At 44.6% G+C, this 22,357-nt stretch overlaps 1 protein-coding gene across 7 annotated transcripts in view; it reads left to right on the top strand.

The window, feature by feature from the left end:
- Positions 1-3,190: 3,190 nt before the first annotated feature.
- The window catches only part of GRIA1 (glutamate ionotropic receptor AMPA type subunit 1), a 183,723-nt gene continuing 164,556 nt past the window's right edge, over positions 3,191-22,357 (top strand). For 6 of the 7 annotated variants that reach the window (XM_054038128.1, XM_054038126.1, XM_054038127.1 and 3 more), the window contains exon 1: positions 20,847-21,074. In XM_054038128.1, the coding sequence (XP_053894103.1) occupies positions 20,993-21,074 (82 nt within the window). In that variant the 5' untranslated portion in view covers positions 20,847-20,992. Of the gene's footprint in view, positions 3,236-20,846; positions 21,075-22,357 lie in introns of those variants that run through there. The other variant, XM_054038131.1, reaches the window with a different exon arrangement.

The raw sequence follows: 22,357 nt of genomic DNA, 5'->3' as shown, positions 1-22,357 counted from the left end.
GTGTGGCTGTACACCTTTCTAATCGGAGCCTCACTTTTCATTGCCTGAATCATCCGCCCACAACCCCATTCACATTACAAGTTCTGATCCCTTTAACTATTTAAGCTTCTTGGGGCTGAGCCTTCATGCTGTTTCAGCCTCACTGGCAGTTAGAGGCATTCAGAAGGACCAACCCCAGCATCATCCCAGTTCTAATTAGCCTCATCGCCATAGCAACCTTCCGTGGGGACGGAGGGAGGATTATATTAGCAACAGCATGGCAAACTAATTGAACTGTACAACTTATTTTGCAGCTGGGGAATGTAAAAGTGAATCCCTCATTTAATCATGCTTACAGCGTTGACATTCAAATCAGAAGGTTTTGTTTTGTGCCCAGGAAAATGACTGTCATTCCTCAAACACAATTGTTACTTTAAAGGACGGATTGGGGGTGTATAAAAAACCCACCTCTTTGAGGTATTAAGATGAATGTTAAAATTAAAAAAGCCTCCAGGAAAAATTAGGTATTTCATTTAAAGGAAAAATAACAAGTGCTGGTGAACAGTCCCTTCTGATCCCATCAATGCTGGACTGAGAAGCTGCTCGCTTCATCTTCTTCTTCATAGAATGAAGAGTTGTGGTTTTGTTTCCCCAGGATTCCCTTTTTTGGCATATGGAGAGAAGGCTTACCTTAGGTTCTTCTACTAATGCTTTTTTTACAAGACGTTGAAATGTGGGCCTGCTTGTGTCTGCCTGTTGCTGTGGTTACAAGATTATTTAGAGGTTATTTTGGCAACCCCCACTTGTAGTGCTATGCCTGCATGGATATACGTGTGAAGTCGTTGTGTGTGCCTAGGTGTGCTGCCTTTCTAAATACACTGTTTAGTTTGGACCTCAGCTCCATAGCTAGGCCCATACTGGGTTAGGGAACTTCAAATTTGCATACAAATTTCTGCTTTAAAGGTTTTCATCCTAGGAGCTGAGGAAAAGGGTCATTATTGAGGATTCTGGAAAAGATGGTCCTTTCCTTTAAGGGTATCATTTTTAAGCAGGGTTGTAGCGCTGTGCTTACTCTAGCCCAGTGGTTCTTAACCTGGGGTGAACGCACTCCCTGGGGGTGCGAGATGCCCTTTCTGGGGGTGCGAGACATGCCAGATTTTTTTAGAAGGTAAATCATCAAAAATACAAATTAAGCACAGGCATATAAGTACAACTACTTTGTTTCATCAAACCCATGTATTTATTAACATTATATATATTTTTAACGATTACTGCGTTAAATTTTAACTGCGAAATTAAAATAAATATATAATTCTCTCTCTTTCATTCTATAGTTATGATATATCTAGGTTTAAAGAACTGACCTACTTCAACGATTTTTGAGAAGGGGTGCGAGAACATATTTTTGAGAACCAAAGGGGTGCAGGCTGCAGTAAAGGTTAAGAACCACTGCTCTAGCCCAAGAGTAGACTGATGGGGACATCCAGGTATAGGAGAAACAAATACTAATGTCAAGAAGGCCTGTTCTGTCCCCACAACTGATAGAAAATAGGACAACTGGTTGCAAAATGGGGTTTTCTGCAGCAAATTTGGACTTTTCATCCAAAAATGTCAGACTGAAGATTTTCGGGCAAACACCAAAAAGTTTTCTATTTTCAGCCAAACTGTTCTCAGTTTTCATGAAACATATCTGTGTCCCATGGGGTAAAAAATTGACTTTTTATGAAAATTTGTAGTTCAACCCCAAGTTGAAATTTTCTGCCAAAGACATCTTCAGTCAAAAACCCAGTTTTCTGTCAAATTACAGTTTTGACAGAAAATTGTCAATCCGTCCTAGACAATATTTGTAAGTGTTCTCAGGCACTTACATACGTTTGCACCTCAAGGTCTTTAAAATGTAACAAAGGGCCCATCAAGAAAGGAGAGTGACGTTAACTTAGTTTTGTAACTGTACAGCAATGGGGAAAGAGGCACCATGGTCCATTGCACAGGGCACTTGAGGAGGAATCAGGAACCTATTACCAGTCTGCCAGTGTGACTTTGGAAGGTCACTATCTGTGCCACCTTTTGTCTGTCTTGTCTCTTTCGATTGTACGATCTTCTGAGCACAGACTGTCTCTTATTAGTGTAGGCACAACACCTAGCACCATCAGGCCCCAAACTCAACTGGCGCCGCTAGGCTCTACTGCAGTGCACGTCAATAATAATAACCTGATGGGAAATAAATGCAAAAGAAGGAAAAAATGCAGTGCATTGTGGAAGCGGCTAGCAATCCAGAATAGCAGGGCTAGTCACCTAAATAATGTTTAATGCCAAGCGAGTACCATGTCCTGTCATCGTCAACTAAAGAAGGAACAGTGAGGCTGGAGGTGGACAAGAAAGAAGGTCGGTCCATTTGACAGACAGGCTCAGGTAGGATTATTTTATCAACAGATGGCAGCAGTGAGATAGAGCAGATAGTGAGCGTTGTGAAGATGGCACTGATCAGCATTGGCATTACGTGGGTGCTTGGTATCCCTCTGTGATGGGGTGTTCACACACACACACACACACACACACACACACACACACACACACACACACACACACTTGCTGCTAGGGTTAATGAGGGCCAAGAAGGAGGCAAATTAATGTGACAGGCCACAGCTGCCGGGAATCAGGCAGGCAAGTAATCCCCTGAGAAGGTGAGGGAGCCCAGCTGTGGAGGAATGAGCCTGGCAGATCATATAAAGACAGGAAATTGGAAGCAGTGAGGGCCACTGGGAAAGGGCAGGCACTCCCAGGAGAAGGGGAGGAGTGTTTGGAGACCGCAGGGTGTGTTGGCTGCAGTCACTCCCTGGGAAGAGGGAGGAGATTTTGGAACTGGTAGACCCTGTAAGAAAAGGGGAACCAGTGGTAGGAAGCAGCCCAGGGAAAGAGCAGTGAGGCTAGAGGGAGAAAGCCCTGACTGCTGAGCTGAGGGTCTCTGGGCTGGAACCCGGAGAAGAGGGTGGGCCTGGGTTCCCCTTCCAGCCACTTGGCAAGTGGCCCTGAGGTAGTGAGTGGGAAGACTGCGTAGGACTGCAGAGGAACTAAACCCTGGAAGGGGGAACTTTGACTGACCTAGTTGGAGGGCTGAGTCATGGAGAGGATGAGACAGTTCCTGAAATGGAGAGGGGGCTGTAGGCCAGCTAGAGTGACGGTGCATGAACCGCGGAAGAAGGCATCAACTGAACGAGCTAATCCCCAGACTGACCAGCAGGATGCACCACAAGCGGTGAGTGACGAGTCCCATGACAGCCTCCGATATTAAATAATGTCTGTACAGACTCGAATAGACTTGGTTCTCCTCTCAGTCACACTGGCTTTACATTGGTGTAGCTTCAGTGGAGTTAGTCCTGATTCGCACTGATGTAAGTAAGAGGAGAATCGGGCCAGTAATCAGAGCCGGGGATTCGGCAGATTAGATTATATGAAAGGCCAAAATCTGGTTATGCAAAAATCCTGAAATTGTAGTAGAGAAAAATGCCCAAAGTCATGGGTCATATGAAATGTAAGTATCCTCCACCACGCCCTGAAAACAGCTTAACACCTCTAATAACCTTTAACTAACCTTTACAATAGCGGTGTCAGTGCTGGCCTCTTCAATCCTGGAGCAGCAGGGCAGGAAAGTGAAGGCAACAGCACTGCTTGCTGCTGGTCAACTCTTCTTCCCATCCTCAGTTTCTGCAAAGCTAGAAGGAGCAGCCCAAGCCAATCAGAAACCCGTGACCCCTGTGACTAACCACCAGCCCTAATTCTGAGTTTCTGCTCTGGTTCAGTTGCTCATGCAACTCATGTTGGCTGCTCTCAAAGTTCTCGGTGTAACTGGTTTAGCTGTAAGCGCGTCCTCACACCCACCCACCTATGTGAAAAAGGCCCAAAATGTTAACGATGGTTGAGATGTATTTTTTTAAGCATGGAGATCATGGGAAAATCATGGTTTTGGTGAAGAACAAATGTAGCCTTAAAAATAGATAGTATAATTGAGTCAAGATGAAGGAGAAATTGTTTTGGTTCCTCCTCTTACTAGAGTCAGGGCGGAGATGGCTGGCTCCTGGCAGGGGGAATTAGCATTGATCTAAGTGCTTATGGCTTGCTTACTTCACAGCGCTAGCTCATACCCTGACAATCTGCCCCGAGTCAGGGTGGGCGCAGGGCTGCACTGCCCCAGGGCCACAGCAGAGAACAAATTATGACTCGGTCACCGCTCCTCCCCTGTTCTCCATCTTGTTCTGGGAAGGGAATAAGCAGCTTCATCCCTTTTCATGAGGTAGCAAACTCCCCCCTGTGTACCCAGTTAGCTATTCTGGCCAGCTGGCCTGCCCCCAGCCATTCTCACCGGCCCCACCCCAGTGGCTGAGCCAAAAATTAAAAGTTCAGTGGCATAGCAGCCCCTGGAGGTTGGCGCCCAGGGTGACCACTGCCCAACTCACCCATCCCTGCTGGCCAGTGAGCTGCAAGAAGAAAAGACAGGGTTCCAGCTCGTCCCAGCCCTTTTCCCAACCACCTTGCTCACAGCAGGGAGTACTGGGTGAATAGTTCCTTCTCTTCCCACTGCACCCTCAGTCACAATCTGTGGAGCCAAACCCAGGAGAAAGAGATGCTTTACTCCCTCTGAGCTACGTGGCCAAGTAAGACTTGTGGCGGGCCAGCATATTGTGAGGGACGCAGCCCTAGGTTCTGTTCCAAGCTTTTCCACTGTCTTCCTGCATGACTTTGAACAAGTCACTCCATCTCTGCAAGCCTCTGATTGTCCATCTGTAAAATGGAGATGGTAATATTTGCCCAGCTTTGTGAAACGTTTCTGAGATCCCTGCATGAGAAGCGCTAGGCAGAATAAGTGCAAAGTATCAGCATTAACTCTGCTGGGGTTCAGTTAAAGGGGTGAGCAGGCTTGAATGCTGAGTTACCTTTCCACTTAACTGAAAGGAAATCTGAAGCAGAAAAGCGATTTGAATATAAGCATCTCTGTGGTGCTGTTGTTTAAGCTTGGAATTAGAGAAAGCTCTAGCATGACCGAGACATTAACAATTCTGATAAGGAAGACTGGCAATTTCTATTGCTTATTGTACATATGAGGATGCTGGGAGACATCTGAACATCTGTCTTCGAGTTTTTTTATATCACTAAAGCCTGATATTGTGTCATAATTGATGGAGCAAGGGGGCTGAATGAATAATGGGTAAATATCAATGTAGCTGACTGACTTAAAAGAAAAAAATGTCTTTTTTTCTGAGCTGAACCTATTATCCAGAATTACTACGGCACTAGATAACATTATGGAGTGTGCAAGGCTGCCAAACAGACGATTTCTGGGGAGACAAAAAAGCATCTTCTTGGGATTTGTGTTTTGAGTCCCGGCAAGCAGCAGCCCATCCCCGAGTCACAAGCTGTATTCTCTGCTCCATGCAGCTCACAAACATGCGGCCCAGGAAAATAAATAGTTGAAATAGAAATTGGCCCATGTATTACAAAGTGCCAGCCTCGGGCTTCTGTGCTTAAGAGGCCTCTCAGGACTCTCACTTCTGACAAGCCTTTCTTACAGTTACCTTGAACAAACCCTTTAAGGTAACACAGTCATAAGGCAGGTCCACTCACTTTCCTTCAGTCCCAGAGCAGCTGCAGAAAGAGGAACTCCTGCCTGTCCACTTGGCAGAGCCTGCTAGAGGTCTGGTCGTAATCCTCAGGAGAAGCAGCGGGCTTCTTGGGGCCCATTCTGTCCTTTAAGTTTCAGCAACGGGTAGAAGGATGCCTGGGGGAAGGAGGGGAGCTGCTGGATATAATGGGTTGACATTTATCAGAAATTTGAAATTTCTTCAAAGCTTACGCATTTTTCCAAAACATTTCCCATCAGTTTTGGCCCCCCGTTGCAAGCCAATGGGTGGGCAAGATCCTCACCTGCTGTGGCTCATTTGTACAGCCCCAAATATTGCCTGATATTTTCAAAGCTGCCTGTGGGATTTGGGTGACTCAGGAGAAATGGTGTTTAAATCCCCTAAGTGATTCTGAAACCTCAGTGACACTCTCCATCAAAGGGAGATGTCCATTCTATATCACTCCTCCGGTTTCTAGTTCCCTGGGGTCTGCTTGCATCTTTCCTAGACGCAAAAGCAACTCCCTCTCTGAAATGGCTCAGCTCTCTCCTGCATTGCTGAACTCAAATAAAATAAATAAAAAACGGCTCTTCCAGGAGCATTGTAAATTCTGAGAACTGTGAGACGCCTTGCGTCAGATCTAAAGCAAATTGGCCTTTCAGCTCTCGAGTGGACAGCTCTGACCTTTTGCAACGTGTGGCAGAAATCATGATAAGGGAGAAGCTCTCTCTTATTAACACAAGCCTAAAAAAAGAAATCCTCCTCCAAAAACACAGCTCTGGCTGGTGGAATACGAGAAGGAAAGCCAAGACACGTGTATGCATTACCCTCGCATTATAGCACTAATGGGAGATCAGTGGTTAAAACTGCATTGCATTGCGTCTGAGAATTATACTTTGGTTCTGAGGCTCTCTTCTGAGACTAGCTGTAGCACTGGTAGTCTTGGTTCCTCACTGCATCAAAACCTCTTTATAACACCATTTTGCAGCACATGGCTTGCTTAGCTGCTCAAGACAAGAAGGGCTTCTGATAGCCACAGTAATACCCAGTTGAGTTCAGCAGGATTGGCGTTATTACGCAGCAAATGCCCAAGGAGTTATTCATGATTATGGGGATCTTTTGAGGCATCTGCTCTTGTCATCATATGATGTACAGCACAAACCATCTTCCTTTGCAGTTTCTGTTCCGATGTAGAAAACAAGGCTTTAGAAACTAAGAGGTTGGTGGGGGGCGGGGGGGGGGAGAATAGAGACAGAATATTCAAACTGTTACCACGGTGACATTTCATAATCACAGCTCTTGGGAAACATGCTTCACTGCAAAAGCTGGAGCCGGAGGAACAGATTACCAGATAGATCATTAGAGAGTTTACAACCCAACACCAATTGACCAGCCATCCAGAGGAAGAAGAAATCAATGAGCTGACGTGAAATGGGTGCCAGCTAAAAATCTATGGCTGTAAGGGAGGCCTTAGGCAAGGATTTCAAATGTGTAACAATCAGAGGTCTCCTGCCCTTTACCTGAAGGACTACTCTAATAAATGAGACCTTCAGCATGCTAGCTATATAGTTTTCATTTCTTCTTTCTCTTGGAGGCAGTGAGGAAGGGAAGGAGACATGTAGAAGAGCGTAGCCTGTAATTTGCACTGTGGACAGATGGAGAGAAAGCAGGCAGGGTCTAGTTAACTGACAAGCAAGTCCCTAGGTCTAAGCACCCATGTTTTCATTTAGTTTTTATCTCCCCAACACAGGAATTATCATCTGAAGGTGAATCCCTGGGAAGTGGTGCTGTACAACCTGCTTTTTCATCTATAAGGGATGGTGTTATAATACCTACAAGGAACTGGGGCTGGGCTAGCTCTGTGGATCTTAAGGGAGCTCCCAAAATACAGAGTTGGTGGCAAATTCATTATTCATTTTTATAAACAGTGGCATATTCAGATGGATCCCTTCCAAGTGACTGCGGTTCCATGCTTTGCTTTAGACGGTGTATGGTTTACAGTAATTGTGCTAAGGACATGAATATCTATTTTTCTAAGAAGGGCTGATTTCAAGGCAAGTGGGTAATACATGATCCTTCCATACACAGAAATTCCTCACCCTTAGTGTTTGCAGTATGGCTTGTGGTAAGGGCAGGAGACTGGAATGCAGGGTGACATGGGTTTAATTCTTGGCGCTGCGACAAGACAATGTGACCTTGAGTGAGTCACTTCTTCTGTCTATACCTCCGGTCCCCTTCTGTATAATGGGGATAATCGTCCTTTCCTATCTCCCTAACCCCTGATGGATTGATGTTATTGCTTTTACTAGGCAGACTGGGAGCTGGGTAACTGACATTTTCTATTGAAGATTTTAAATGCTGCAGTAATTGTGTGGTTAGATCCCAGGAGCCTAAGAGTACCACTTACTTTGAAGTAAATAAGTAAGCATAGTGAATTATGCTTTCAGCAACTAGCAATCTATCAGTTCCAGGACAGATCTGTAGTAAGAACACTTAGATGTCTACAGTCTGCAAAGAAATTGTAGCACCTACCTATACTTGAAAATCTCTCATTTGCTCTTCTTTATGATTAGAGGTCTGCACATCTGATACTGTGTTTGCAGGGTCCGTGTCTGGCTGTCAGCTGTCATCGTCTGGGCTAGGAGTCAGTGCCTTGTACTTAAGAGTAGCACGACTGGTTTGTAACCTTTCCAGCACATCTAGTCACACTGAGTTTGGGTTCCATTCTTTCACTTTGTGCCTGCTCACATGACAGGATAAAACCCCCCAAAGTCAAGTGCTTTCTCCACCACACAGCGCTGGTGTCCGTTTATGATGCGCAGAAGGCTTAACTGAAGTCTCGTACAAAACTCCTGATGAACAGCTATTGGAGAGGATCTATGAATTTCAGACTGCTCTGTAAACATACACAGTGACAGGGGCTGGACTGCCTCATCTTTCCCACCTGTCCCTGTGACTGAGCTCTGCAGGGCCAAGACAAGCTCCAAGGTGGACCCGAGTAGAGTGGAAAAACATTGAGGCAGTTCCCCACACCCCCATGGGGCAGGGGTTCCCTGCAACAGTCCTGTTAGGCTCCTCCCAGGCAGAACTGACATCCCAGTAACACTAGAACTGGACACAGCCATCCTGGCGTTGGATTTGGGCCATGGCACGGGGAATTGTCACTGGCTTTGGCTGGGGGTGGGCAGTGGGAGAAGCTGGGTGGGTGATTTCATTAGGGCAGGGTATTTAGGTGAGAGGAGATGTTTCTTTGACTCTTTGCCTTTAAAAGCTGAATGTTCTAGTCTTTTTTTCATACGTGTGTCCGGCAATAGGACACCGTTTATAAATGAAAATAAATAAATGTGTCCATCCGGGTGGAATGTTCACACGCATTCAGCGCTGGACAACGCTGAGCACATGTGAAAATCCAACCCAGAAAATGTTTAGACAGATTCATATCATATATCAATCATTGCACCATCTACTGTGGGCCAGATGCCCAGCAACTGTAAATCAGCACTGCTCCACCAATTTAAAAGGCACTTTATCTGTCTCTGCTACGAGAGAGAGAGAGAGAGTCTGGTCTGATCCAGTAAGACAATTCCTATGTTCCTATGAGAGAGAAAATAGTAATTAAGTGGACAGAGGGAAAGGATATAAACATCTGTATTGATTGTGGCAAACAGTGACAGAAATGCATTGAACATTCAAGAGGATTTTTCTCTTTTGCTTGCCAGTTTTCCCTCTCTTCCCCCCCACCCTCCACCCCCAGCTCCCAACTGATGATAACAAGGATTCAATTACAGCGGAGAGCACCACGTGGACTGAAAATTGATATTTCTTTTTTCTTGCCTTGGTTACGCCAAAGCTTTGATTCCTTTGACTATTAGAAGGGCCAATGTGCAGCCCATGTGTTTATTTATCATGTCCGTTTGCAAAGCAGCATGGGAAACTCTAAGCCAGATGGTAATGATGGTATCTGTGCAAGGCTGTTTGAATTGCAGCAATCGCTGCTGCTGCTTCCTCCCTCCCCCTCTCCCCCAAATCAGCCTCCTTTTATCTTTCCCATTTCACGTTTGTTTTCTGCTCTGCTTGGTTCTGATGCTCTGAATTAGAAACAAAGGTTGATTCATATATCAATATTAAACAACATAACCATCTCTATCATTATTTGACTTCACCCAAAGCATGCCCAATGTTTCGGGAACTTTGTGGGACCGGAAACTTTCCTGTTTATCTGATCATTTGACAGGGGGATTGATAACTAGGATTCTGATTAGGTGACACACTCTGGACCTGGGATTTTCACAGTACATATTTAATCCTCTTACCACAGCTTTTCAGCAAATTTTTTATACTTTGTTTTTCCATTCAACCGGAAAATGACAGGGCAATGCAATCTGTAGCAATAATCTAAAGCAGGGGTAGGCAACCTATGGCACGTGTGCCGAAGGCGGCACGGGAGCTGATTTTCAGTGGCACTCACACTGCCCAGATCCTGGCCACCGGTCCGGGGGGCTCTGCATTTTAATTGAATTTTAAATGACGCTTCCTAAACATTTTAAAAACCTTATTTACTTTACATACAACAATAGTTTAGTTCTATATTATAGACTTATAGAAAGATATCGTCTAAAAATGTTAAAAGGTAGGACTGGCACGCGAAACCTTAAATTAAAGTGAATAAGTGAAGACTCGGCACACCACTTCTGAAAGGTTGCCAACTCCTGGTCTAAAGGGTATTATGTACCCTTATGTATTGCACCATCAGGTGCCAATGGACCCACTGTAACTCTAACATTAGCAATAATTTCTGCCTCCTCCAGTGAGCCTCTGAAGGTTTTAATAATACAGAGTAGATGTGCCAACTATCCTATGTTTACACCCGGTAGAATCTGCTCTGAGATGCCCCTGACTGACCATGTCAAACCCATAAGGGGGAAACAAATTGACAATTGGTTTAATGGCAAAAGGGGCAAATCATGCTATTGGATGTGCACTGTGGATTCCTCCAGAGGTGCACAATACCCACAATGCTAGCTTCTGCACCCAAACCATATCATGGCACTGTGGTACCATCCAGATGACCCAGTGGACATGCCAATCTGCTTTCACCTGGCCTATACGTCAATCTCTCCTCCTTTATTAAAAAAGCACTACATCATTCTGTAGTAATAGTCGAAAGCACGACAGCTTACCAGTGGCGATACTACAGCCTCCATCCCAAACCCTGGTGGTCTGAGTTATTCTGGGTGCATTCAAAGATAAATCCGGTCTGATGCCATCAAGAGAGGGCAGATATTGGAGAGAAAGTGAGAAGAAGTTAAAGTTGAGTAATATGCTCCATGCCCTGGGACAGGGGGACAGAGAGGCAGATTTACAGAGATATTTAGCCCTCGTGTGTAGAACTCCCATCTGCTCAATTAGCAGTGGTTCCACCATTGCCCTTTGGAACAGCACACCACAGCAAAGTTAGTCAGGCAAAGAACCATGACCTCTCCACATGTGTGGATACGGTACCACCTTCCTACAAGAGCCAGCTCCAGCCAACACTGTGCCTGGCGAAGCCATTGATTTAGGGGCCCAGGGTTCAGTGTTTACATCCCCACTATCTCCTTTCCCACGGCAGAGCCCCCACATTCCAGCCATCCACCAGCTCAAAAAGGAGAGCCGTCCAGAAATGGATGGCGAGGGCCGGTCTGGAGGTTAAGAGAAAAACGGATGGAGGACAACTGCATAATTCAAGGTTTCAGAGTAACAGCCGTGTTAGTCTGTATCCGCAAAAAGAAGAACAGGAGTACTTGTGGCACCTTAGAGACTAACAAATTTATTAGAGCATAAGCTTTTGCATCCGAAGAAGTGGGCTGTAGTCCACGAAAGCTTATGCTCTAATAAATTTGTTAGTCTCTAAGGTGCCACAAGTACTCCTGTTCTTCTTTTTGCATAATTCAAGACGTGTGATCTTGAGATCTCATTGCTGCTGCCTTTGGCCTCCCTTCTCTCTATCCCCTTCTCTCAACTGCTGTCCTTTCTAGGGCCTGACCCTGCAAACCGTTATTCCCATAACTAGAGTCACTACCATGCAGAGCCCCACTGAGGTCAATGGGAGTATGCCTGTGGTCTCCGTGAGGCATAGAACCTTGTCCTTCATTTGTCCGTAAAGCAACAAGCACATTCATGGCACTTTATGAATAATCAAATAATAGATAATAGGTTCTCCGATACTGAAGATGGTGGCTCAGGAGGGCTTAAGACAAAAGTCTGTGTGGCGGGCACATCCCAAATACCCAGGGAACAATTCCATTTTATATAGGTTCTTGTACTGCGCTATAGTGTCAGGGTGTCTTCCAGTAGTGAATTAACCAATGTGACTAACGTCTGCCACATGTGGTTTGTTCTCTCATCCACTCCCTAGAGGGAGGAATGTGAGCAGAGGAGTGTCTTGTTGTGGTAATGGTTGTGTGTGTTTTTCTTTGAATATACATGTTGGTATGTAGTATATTAGAGAAGGCAAGGTGAAAGAAACACACCTTGCTCTTGCAGCAGAAGGCAGAGAGGCTTCCAAAGATGCCTGCAAGATCAGGCCCCTTGCCTTTGGTCCAAAATAGAGTTGTTTGACATTCAATTTTATTAGTGAGACATTTGTGAGAGTCTGGGCAAGCGAGGGGGGGATCTGTGGAATGGTTTAGCTTGTGTCTAAACTTTACGGCTCCTGGAATATTGTGAACTGGGAGGAATTGAGGGTGTCTCAGGGCCAGAGCCTGGCACAAGCCTTCTTTTTTGCTACTAGAGTATCGGTCAAATTAAAGCATAGTAAATGAATGCATGGGCCATGCTCTAGGGCTATACAGGTTATACAGTTTACAAAAAGGCCAATGTAATATATATAAACTAGCCGTGATGCCCTCCCAGTGGAGGAATAACAGCTATGTGGGGGGTTTGAAAACTCAAAGTTTGGTTCTTTTTTTTTTTTTACAGGACGATATTGTGTATCCCCGACCACTTCTTCCCAACGGCAGCTCAAAGCCAAGTTGCCACAAGAAAGTCTGTTCTACTTTCCAGGCCATGGGGGGTGGGATAGTTTGGATGAAGTGTGACCAGGGACTGAAACTCCATGTCATCTGCACCTGTGCAAAGGGAATGTATAACTCTACCATTCTGAGCTGGTAGAATGGGATTCCCACGCTGCCCTGGTGGTACATGCACAGGTTGTGCCCTTTGCTGAGCCCAGACAAATCTCAGACCCTCATTTCCTGAAGGCCCCTATTCATTTTGAACTTTCTGGCAGCTTCCATGGCAGTGAAGGCCCTTCACTCCCTAACATTGATAGTCAGCTGGCCCTTGGCACCCAAGTTCCATGTCTGTTTACCAGCTGCTGCTTCCAGCTTCAGACTGGCACAGCAGCTCCGGTGCCAGTTTGACTGACATGTTCATCTTCTAGTCTATTTATTTACTTAATTATCCCATGGAAAGCAAGACAGTGTTTCTTATAAATATGGTAATAAGTGGAGCATAATGACGACAGAAGCATTTTTATGCCGCTCATGCAGCAAGCCAGCGTCTTCCGGTATTCAGTTCATCAGCCTAGTGCCCCATACAATGTGTACGGAGTAATATCCTGCGGTCTCAAGTCATTAGCACCTCGATGGGGCTGCAATCATGCCAGTGACGCTGCTAGGCCCCATTTCAAAACCAGCTGCCCTGATCTCTGGTGCTCAGCGGGAGACGAAGAGTAACTTAGGTATCAATCTGCATTGTAATTTAACGGTTCCCCAGTTCTGTAGCTCCATATTTTAGTGAGTTAATACCAGAAAAACTCATTCTTCGTAAGAGATTGGCTTCAGGGGCACCAGTGAGATCTGCATCTGGGTAGCAAGCTGTTCATCCTAAAATGGAGGTGCTGGAGGGTGTTCAGGAAAGTGGTAGGGTGTGGACTTCCTTTCATGGGTTTGGATTGTTCCTGGAATAGCAGAGCTCTTCATTTTGCTATTTTCTTTTCCTACCGTGTTCGTTTGACAACGATGGGTTAACGAAGAGACTCTTCGACCCATGATTAAAGAATCGTGGGTCAGGGGTCGGAGGCCCCATCTCATTCCCATTGTAGTGAAAGATTCTCATTAACTAACTTCAGTGGGAGCAGGATCGGCCTTCAATGGGGAGGAAATTATGTTGACCGTATGATAGTAGCCAATAATTTGATGCCTTAGAAGAGAATGAAAATCCCCCAAATGCACCTAGATCACTATCCAATATGCTGTTAAAAATTGTTTCCTAATGTCTATGGTGGATAGAAAAGGAATAAATAATAGAACAGAAAATATCATAATGGGAGTATATATATCCATGGTGCACCCACACCTTCCGGGCAAGCAATAGGCACAAGCAAAAGAAAGGGTCCTGTGTTTCAAAGCCCCACAGTCCAGTGCAAGCCCTGAAAATCTTCCCTCTGGTTTCATTGCTGGAGGGAGAACCTCTATGATGCAAAATGCCCCCTCTGCTCCCCTCAGGGTGAGAGGCACATTTTAAAGGGTCTCAGAATATAGTTATCCATTACATTCCAGCCTCTCTCTGGATTTAGAAAATTTGGCCTAACGGCCTAATGTTAAAAAGTGGGGGGTGGAGGGAAGGGGAGTGGAACTGTGGACAAGAGGAATAAAGAAATTGTGTGAGAATCCTTGGCCAGATACTGAAGTCCTTGTTCTGCTTGCCCTTCAGTGGGAGTTTTCCTGCGTATAGACAGAGTAAGAAATGAATCAGGGAGTTGAAAATTTGGCTCCACTGTCACTAAACGTTGAAAACAATCCATCTGCTGACTGCAGCTCACAGATTTACCTTGGAAAAGATTGTGGGAGTCTAAGGAGTTTGAAGGACATGCCCTATATCTGTGGGTGCATTTGCATTTCTGCATTGCCTGCATGTGTGTGTGTGCAGGGTTCTGTACCCGAATGTGCAAGTGTGTTGGAGTGCACATGTAAAAGTGTGTGTGCATTTGCACAGGATGTGAGCGTCGATCAGTGCACTGACGTTGCTGCTGAGTGTGCCGACACCAGTGACTGTGCCTATGTTTGTATTGTACGGGTGGAGAGGTAGCTGGAATTTTCAGTACCTGCACTTTTCTGTAAGATGGTGCTCTGTACATAGAGGGCTTTCCCGCACACCACATGCAGTTCTGCATGGTCTAGTAACTTCACACACTGGGCGACATCTCTGAGCCAAACCAGTGTGCAAGAACAGGGGTTAGCCATCTGGTTCAGAGTCATTGCAACAGTGAAATATCCGCTGTTTGTCACCTTGTCTTTTATTGTCTTTTTCCTCCATCCAAATTTTTCTCATTTTGAATGCCATAAATATCTCTCCTTAGCACTAGAGTTCTGAGCTCCCAGACTGTCCTTCTCATAGGGTTGCATAATCCAGAATCACAAAAGTGAGGGGAGCAGCTTGGTAAAGAGAAAAAAGCCATTCCTCAAATGAAACTACTCCATGAGCATTTGTTTATGACAAGGCGCTACAGAAAGCCGCGTGAGATTCTTTTTAAATTGAAATTAATCATTGTAATTACATTGCGCCTTTTATCAAAAATCTCCAATGGAGTCTGTCCAACCAGAAAATAAAAGGAGTTTCAAAAACATTTCATAGAAATCATAGAATTAGCCTCTTAAAAGATAAATGAGTGCGTGATATAACACATCAAAAACCATCCAGGCATAAAAAAAAAATCTGCTAAGAGATTTCTTCTTCTTTCCTTTATCATAACTTGAGACATTTGCATGTAAACAAGACCTTCTGGCTTTGTTAACAAAGTATCTGTGTGCTCCTGCTGCTTAGTTTGCTGCCTGGAATTATTGGGTCAAATACTGGAGACTGGCCATTCTGTGCTTGAGAGGGAAAGGGAATGGATGGCAGAAAAAACAGGCCGAGGATGACAGAAGTGTGACAGAAAACCCATGAGCGATTCTTTTTGGGATGACAATCCATGGCACATCCCACCTTTTATGATATGATTAGGCTTGGACGGAGTAGAGTTTTATTGGTACATGTCAATTTCACTGTACACATACTAACCGATGAAAAATATTTCCATCGCTAATCATCGAAATAGGCAAAGTAAGAAAAATACTGCTTGAGAACTTATTAAAGTTTAATTTAAGGATATTTACTTTGTCTACTTTGACATGTGATGTTGAAAATTTGTATTTTAACAGTTATAAAGCTTTAACTTTTCAAAGTTCAGCATCTACTCTCATTAATTATTGTCTGACACACACACACACCCTCAATCTCCTGCAATGTGAAAACTGTAAATGGATAAAAATCAGAAAAAATAATTAAGAGTTAAACATTGATATTATCCATCAAAATTATAATCAAATAAAAAATGAACTCTGCCAAGCCTAGTTACAATCAATAGTAACTCTAGTAAAGTGGTCATCAAGCAGTTAACTGGTTTACTCAGCGTATTATGCTAGTTTCTATTTAGTTGGTGGTTGTTTTCCTCCACTCTGTTACATTATTGAATTAAAGCGGCATATTCCCACCCTGCAGTCCTGTAAGCAGAATCTGATTCTTGTGTGCTGATGAGTCCCTTTACAAAAAAGGAACAAAGATCTTTGCCAAGCATCATGAAACCAAATCAAGATCTTGACTGTGATGAGAGGAACAGTTCTGAAGAGTTAGGAGCAAACAGCATGGTTTGGATTAAGGATGGAAGTTTCTTTATATTTATATCCAACAAGTGTCTTTACTGAACAGGTTAAGTTCTCTTGAAACTTCTCAATAGCATGTGAAAATTTGCCATTATTTGGAAGCTCAGTTCTTTTATTAATGCATTCCCCAACACCCCATTAAGATGCTCCCCTCTCTAATAGATTCATTCCCCTGAGACCCCGTGACTCATTGTATGATAAACTTGGACCATTTGCAGTTCCACCTCTGTTTTATGTGGCCTTCGTAGTTTTAAAATAAAATGTTTTTTCCCTATGATGCCATTCACGGCATTTTTTTTTTTTTTTTTTTGAGTTGTCATGGCCAAGGCAGAATCTTGAAATAAATAAGGGTTGTACTGAACATTTTTTCTCAGTGATGCCTCGAGGCAGGGATAAGCACATCTTATTTGTTTGTACAAATCTAAATAATTATTTAAATAGATAAAATCCTCTTTTTCTGGCATGTGACATTTCTTCGTGGATCTAGCTCTGTCTACCTTTATCTTTATCTATCATGCCCATCACTGTACTAAGCATTTCAGCAGTTTCCCAAGACTGGAATCTGGCCCTTAGCCAAAAACTGTTGAGTACCACTGCTCTGAGATGTTCATTTAAATTGTCTTCATTATAACTAGAGTTGCTTCCTAGCTGCCGTGTAATGATTAGGCCTGGCAGAATTTGATTTTTTTTTAAATGTAATTTCAGTGGCTAATATCAATATTTATTTTAAGCATTTTTTATTTGTATCAATTTAAATATTCACACTTGTGGGAAATTCTGGTGGTCAGACGGGAAGGGTTCAGACAATTATTTAATGACCATGGAGCTTGAGATTCAAAAAGCTAAAGCTTTATAACTGCTAAAACACGTATGTCAAAATGTACAAAGTAAATATCTTTCAAACAAACCGTAATAAGTGCCCAAGCAGCATTGTTTTTACTTTGTCTATCTCTAAATTTCGATCAATATTGATGGAACTATTTTTTCGTTGGCTTGTGTATACAGCATAATCAACGTTTATCAACATTTACTGACAAAAATCGAACCCTTCCCAGCCTAGTGACAATGAACTCTGGATAAACGATGGCTATCTGCATGGAAAAGGAAAAACAATACAATATTAAAATAATTGGCCAAATTTCTACATTCTGGTTGGCGTCATGCAGCTTATATATCCAGCCTGTAAAGGACTTCACGAGCTTTGTGGACAAATGCAACATTATTAATAAATGCAAATGCAAATGATTCTGGTATATTCTTACGGCTACTACTAATACTATTGCTGTTACCACAACATGTGCTAGGGCATTTTGAAAGCATGCAGCATTCCTCCTATAGCATTCTAGGCAATTGGTTACCCCTCAGTGCCTCTCTCCAGATTATAAACACGGTATTTTCTATTAAGAGTTGGGTGGGAAGCAGAAAACCATAAAACCTTTCAGGATGTTAGTTTAGCTTCTGAGCAGCAGTGCTTAAACTGTGCAGGGAAAAGAGATGGCAATCTGATTAAGGTGCCACCCAAACGCTGCAGATGTAAATTTGTTATATGCGACTCAAACAGGGTAGACTCTCCCCTTGTCCATCTGCCTCTCACCACCAAACAGTTGAGCAATCACTGTAAATGAACCTTCACTCTGGCCAGGGTAATCGGATGTTTCCTCCGTCTCGGATTGCTTGGGGGGAGATAAATCAAAGACTTGGGTTTCTAGAGAGAACTCTTCTTGCTTGCGCTGAGGCAGGAGCTGCCCTTTTAGGCCCCAATCCTGAAATTCAATCCCCCTGTTTCTACATATAGAGTCCTACTGAGGTCAGTGGAATGCTGCATGGGTGAAGGAGCCAATGCTACCATTTTCTGATGCAAGATGAGGATACTGGGGCTTAAGCTACAAAGCACACTGGCCTTCATTCAGCAAAGCACTTAACAGCAGGTGCTTAACTGTTAAAGCAGCGGTGTACTCCCATTGAAATCAGCCGGACTAGTCCCGTGGTTACAGTTAGACAGCTGTGTAGGTGCTTTGCTGGACTGGGACCAGAGTGCTTAGCATATAACAGGATCGTGCTTTTAGTGATCAATTCATGTTCTGTTCAGTTCTATTCTGCTGTCCTTCCCTGCCCAGGAGGAAGATCCCGGGACCCTTCTCACAAAGAGTGATTCTGATCTGCTGTGCCCTGAACAAGATTCCTTTTCTCATTAGCACGGGGTCCTATGCCCAAACCCAAGTGTGAGAGCTTGCTGAATAGTTAGTCGCTGCCATGTTTGCCTATGGAGTGATTGGACTGCCAGGGTTTGAACCAATTGCTTTGTAAAGCACCGTGGCATGCTTGGAGTGTGCGAATGGATTTGTGGAAAACTAAAGTTGCACTCTGTTCTTTTAGGGGGAAATGTGTCCATTCGAGTAGGGCCTGCAGAGGTCCCTCCTGCAGCAGAAGTATGGAGCTACCGCTACTCAAGGGGCTCTGCCTGTGGAAGGCTCGGGGTATGGTCCCTGGGCCCAAGGGACAGGAATCGGTGACTATAAACCACCACTTAGGCGCTGTATAGAGCCAGCCAGCTGAGGTAGCAGCCACAGAGGGTCTGTGGAGCTGCCATCTGCCCTACCTGCATTCTGTTCCGATGCCTCACCTGCGCCTTGGTTCTCCACCCCAAGAGCATTAACATGCGTGTCTTGAAGAATTGGGAGAGGGCTTTCACCTTCACTGGATGGGTGTGAGCTGTCTTTATAGCATGACAATATTTCTAGGAGGTTATATCACAGGCTAATTCTTTACCAAATTCCAACACAAGGCCTATTACAGAAGCTGGAGATAGAGAAAGCCTATTAGATCAACCAGGCCATCTTTCCATACCAGTGCACCACTGCTCCCTACAGTGCATTTCCTAGTGCTATGTCCCAAATGATGGCGCTTCCACCAGCTCCACAATCCAAGGTTATGTCTACACTCAAAACCCTGTAGCGGCGTACCGGCAGGTGCACCGCTGTAGCACATCAGCGTAGACATGTACTACAGCGCTGGGAGGGTTTCTCCCATCACTGCAGGTACTCCACCTCCCCAAGAGGCGGTAGCTAGGTCGACGGAAGAATTCTTCCTTGCCCTCTCTACATCGGGGGTTAGGACGGCTTCACTACATCGGTCAGGGGGGTGGATTTTTCACACCCTTGCAAGATGTAGACCAGCCCTAATACAGCTCCCTCTCTGGAAGCTTGGACATTCAATGTACATGTTCCCCATCTTAATCTCATCCATCTCTTCAGAAGAGAAGGTCAAACTAATTTGACTTGTGACCTTAACAGGGAAGGGAACCCAGCTGTCTTCTGGCAATATATTTAACTCTTGTTCCACACCGGATAAGCAGTATTGCAATAAAAAAGGCAGTGTGGTTTTGGAGCTGGGACTCAGGATAACTGGGTTCCATTTCTGGCTCTGGCACTGATCTGCTGGACTAGCTACTTCCCCTCTTGGTTCCTGTTTCCCCTCCGACTCTTTGTCCATCTGGTCTGTTAACTCCTCAAGGCAGTCGTCCCCTGTCACCTAGTGTATGTGCAGAGGGGGACTTGATCCTGGCTGGATCCTTTAGATGGTACATGGATTTGTGTTTACAAAATAAATGCCCCTGTCCTAAATGTTTATAAATCCGAAACTGGAACAAAGTTAAAAAAGCAAAGCGGTTAATGGTAAAATAGCCTAAACCTTCCACAGAAATCCTGCAAAACGACTCCTATAATAACTCAGGCAACAGTATCCTCCTAGCTATTGAGCACGCCCACCTGACTGTGCTAGCATGAATTCCTTCACAATGAGCACAGGAATAAAATGCATCAGCACACACTGAAATGGGAAGAATAGGTTAACCATGGGCAGAGAAAGGATATTGGAAACTCAGCAGGAAAGATCAAGAGAACCTTCTTTTCCTCCTCAGGCATGTCTCCTGCCTGTTACTCTGACATTATTTTTTCCCCCTCGAGGGAGATTTCCAGGGTACGTCCCCCTCTATTGTGTTAAGGAACTGAGCTGTAGTGACTGGTGTGTAGCGATTAGATCTGGATCCCAAGGGCCAAGTCACCCAGCTCAAAAAGCTATCAATCTAAGACAGTGGAGTTGAGACCTTTCTCTGTAGGATTCAGAGTAGCAGCCGTGTTAGTCTGTATCCGCAAAAAGAACAGGAGTACTTGTGGCCCCTTAGAGACTAACAAATTTATTAGAGCATAAGCTTTCGTGGACTACAGCCCACTTCTTCGGATGCATAACTCTGTAGGAGTTTGCCACCTACTGATTTGCACGTTCTTTATACCCGGTGCCAAAATGGGGGGAGGAAGGTTATTTTAGGGAAACGTGTGAATTGCCCTCAACGGACAATGCAGGGGACCCCAGAGGAAGAGACTGAAACGGGGGTGGGGAAAGGCTTTAGCCCAGCTGTTGAGCTCCAACTAGGAGAGGGAAATTAGCATGAGGGAAGGGCACAGTGTGTGTGTGTGTGTGTGTGCGCGCGGAGGGGGGATGAGGAAGGGTTTCTTTCTTTCTCTCAGTGCTCAGTTAATCCTGCTGTCAGTTGGTGTTAAGGCAGCAGTCTAAACGCTGGATTCCAAGAGAAAGAGCTGCACAATACAGAAGGCATAGCAGAAGGGAGGAGAGAGAGAGAAAGAGACTAGAGGGGGAAAAAAAACAAATCTATGCTTGGAACTGAGGTTCTTTTTCGCCAATGCAAAAGGGAATATGCAGCACATTTTTGCCTTCTTCTGCACCAGTTTCCTAGGGACGGTGTTAGGGGCCAATTTCCCCAACAATATCCAGATAGGTGAGTTTGAGATGCTTCGGAGCTGCGGTTCTATTTGTGAGCGACTTTCCCTGGCAAGCAGCGGGGGGAATCTGACCAATTCATTCCCTTTGCTTACAAAGAAAGAATGTGTATCTGTGTGATGTGCAGGGTGGATTTTGATGTGGCTAGAGCTGTGGAGGCTGCCGAAGAGATCATAATAGCAGGGATGTATCAATTCTTCCAGGGGGGAAATCAGTGCCTGCACCCAAAAGTGCCTCAGAAATGGAGGAAGCAAAAAAAACTGTTTGTTTGCTAAGGAAAATACCAGGGCTGGTGCTCTGCATGTGGGGAGTGGGGGAAGAGACGGGGAGCGGGGTAGTAAAATGCAATCGGTGCTTTTTTAATTTTTGGCAAGGTTTCTCATGTCTGGAGGTGGAGTACCTGGCGGAGGAAACAACACTAGACCATCTCGGTTGTTGTTGTTGTTTGTTGTGAAAGAATAAGGCCAGAGCTAGTCTAGAAGGATGTTGCACTCAAATCTGTTTTCATTCCATTCCACTTGCTTTCTGTTAGTACTGGCAATTCCCCATGTCTTTGTCTCTTGCCCTCCCCCATTCTATAATTTCACAGCTTCTCTCATCCCTCCCCCACCTTATTATTCTTTATTATTATTTTATTAGATGCAATTGGTACCACATCTCTGCTCCTCTCTCTCCCTTGTGCATAGGTCCCTTTCCATCACCCCTCTCTTTGTAATGCTAACCGTTTGCTAAGCCAGTGAGTTAAAGCAACTCCGGGGTTAGTCCAGCTGCACATTGGTGCATTTATTGCTGTTTATGCTTCTTTGCTTCCCCCTTCACCTCCCCTCCTAGCCACTCACCCCCGATTCAGGATTTATTCGACATCTCAAGCTTTTTTCCCATTAAAAAAAAAAAAAGATGGATGGATGCCTACTGGCGGGTTGGTTTTCCTTTGGCAGCAACACTTAGGCATGATTTTTTTTTGGTGCGCAAATGCCCCCTCCACACTAGTAGGAGATATAATCTGTGTAGAAAATGTGCAAAGTGCCTTTCCTGCCAATGGGCAGTTCTCTGCACTGCTGGTTCCTTGCTGATTTTCCAAGCAGTTTGCTTGGGGAAAGTTGTAATTAATCAATAGACCTTTTTCTTTTCATTCCATTAGTCACTATATCTCTCTGTGCTTCGTTTCCTGACTTGTAAATAAGGATAAGACGACTCCCTTTTACATTTGTAAGGACAGCAAGAAAACCCAGCTGTAGAACAGTAAATATTAAAATAAGAGTTTGGAAGGAATCTAAACCC

This window comes from Malaclemys terrapin, chromosome 8 (assembly GCF_027887155.1).
Source record: "Malaclemys terrapin pileata isolate rMalTer1 chromosome 8, rMalTer1.hap1, whole genome shotgun sequence".
NCBI classification, from domain to species: domain Eukaryota; kingdom Metazoa; phylum Chordata; order Testudines; family Emydidae; genus Malaclemys; species Malaclemys terrapin.
Note: the sequence above shows the minus strand (reverse complement) of the source record. Positions and strands in the feature narration are given on the sequence as shown.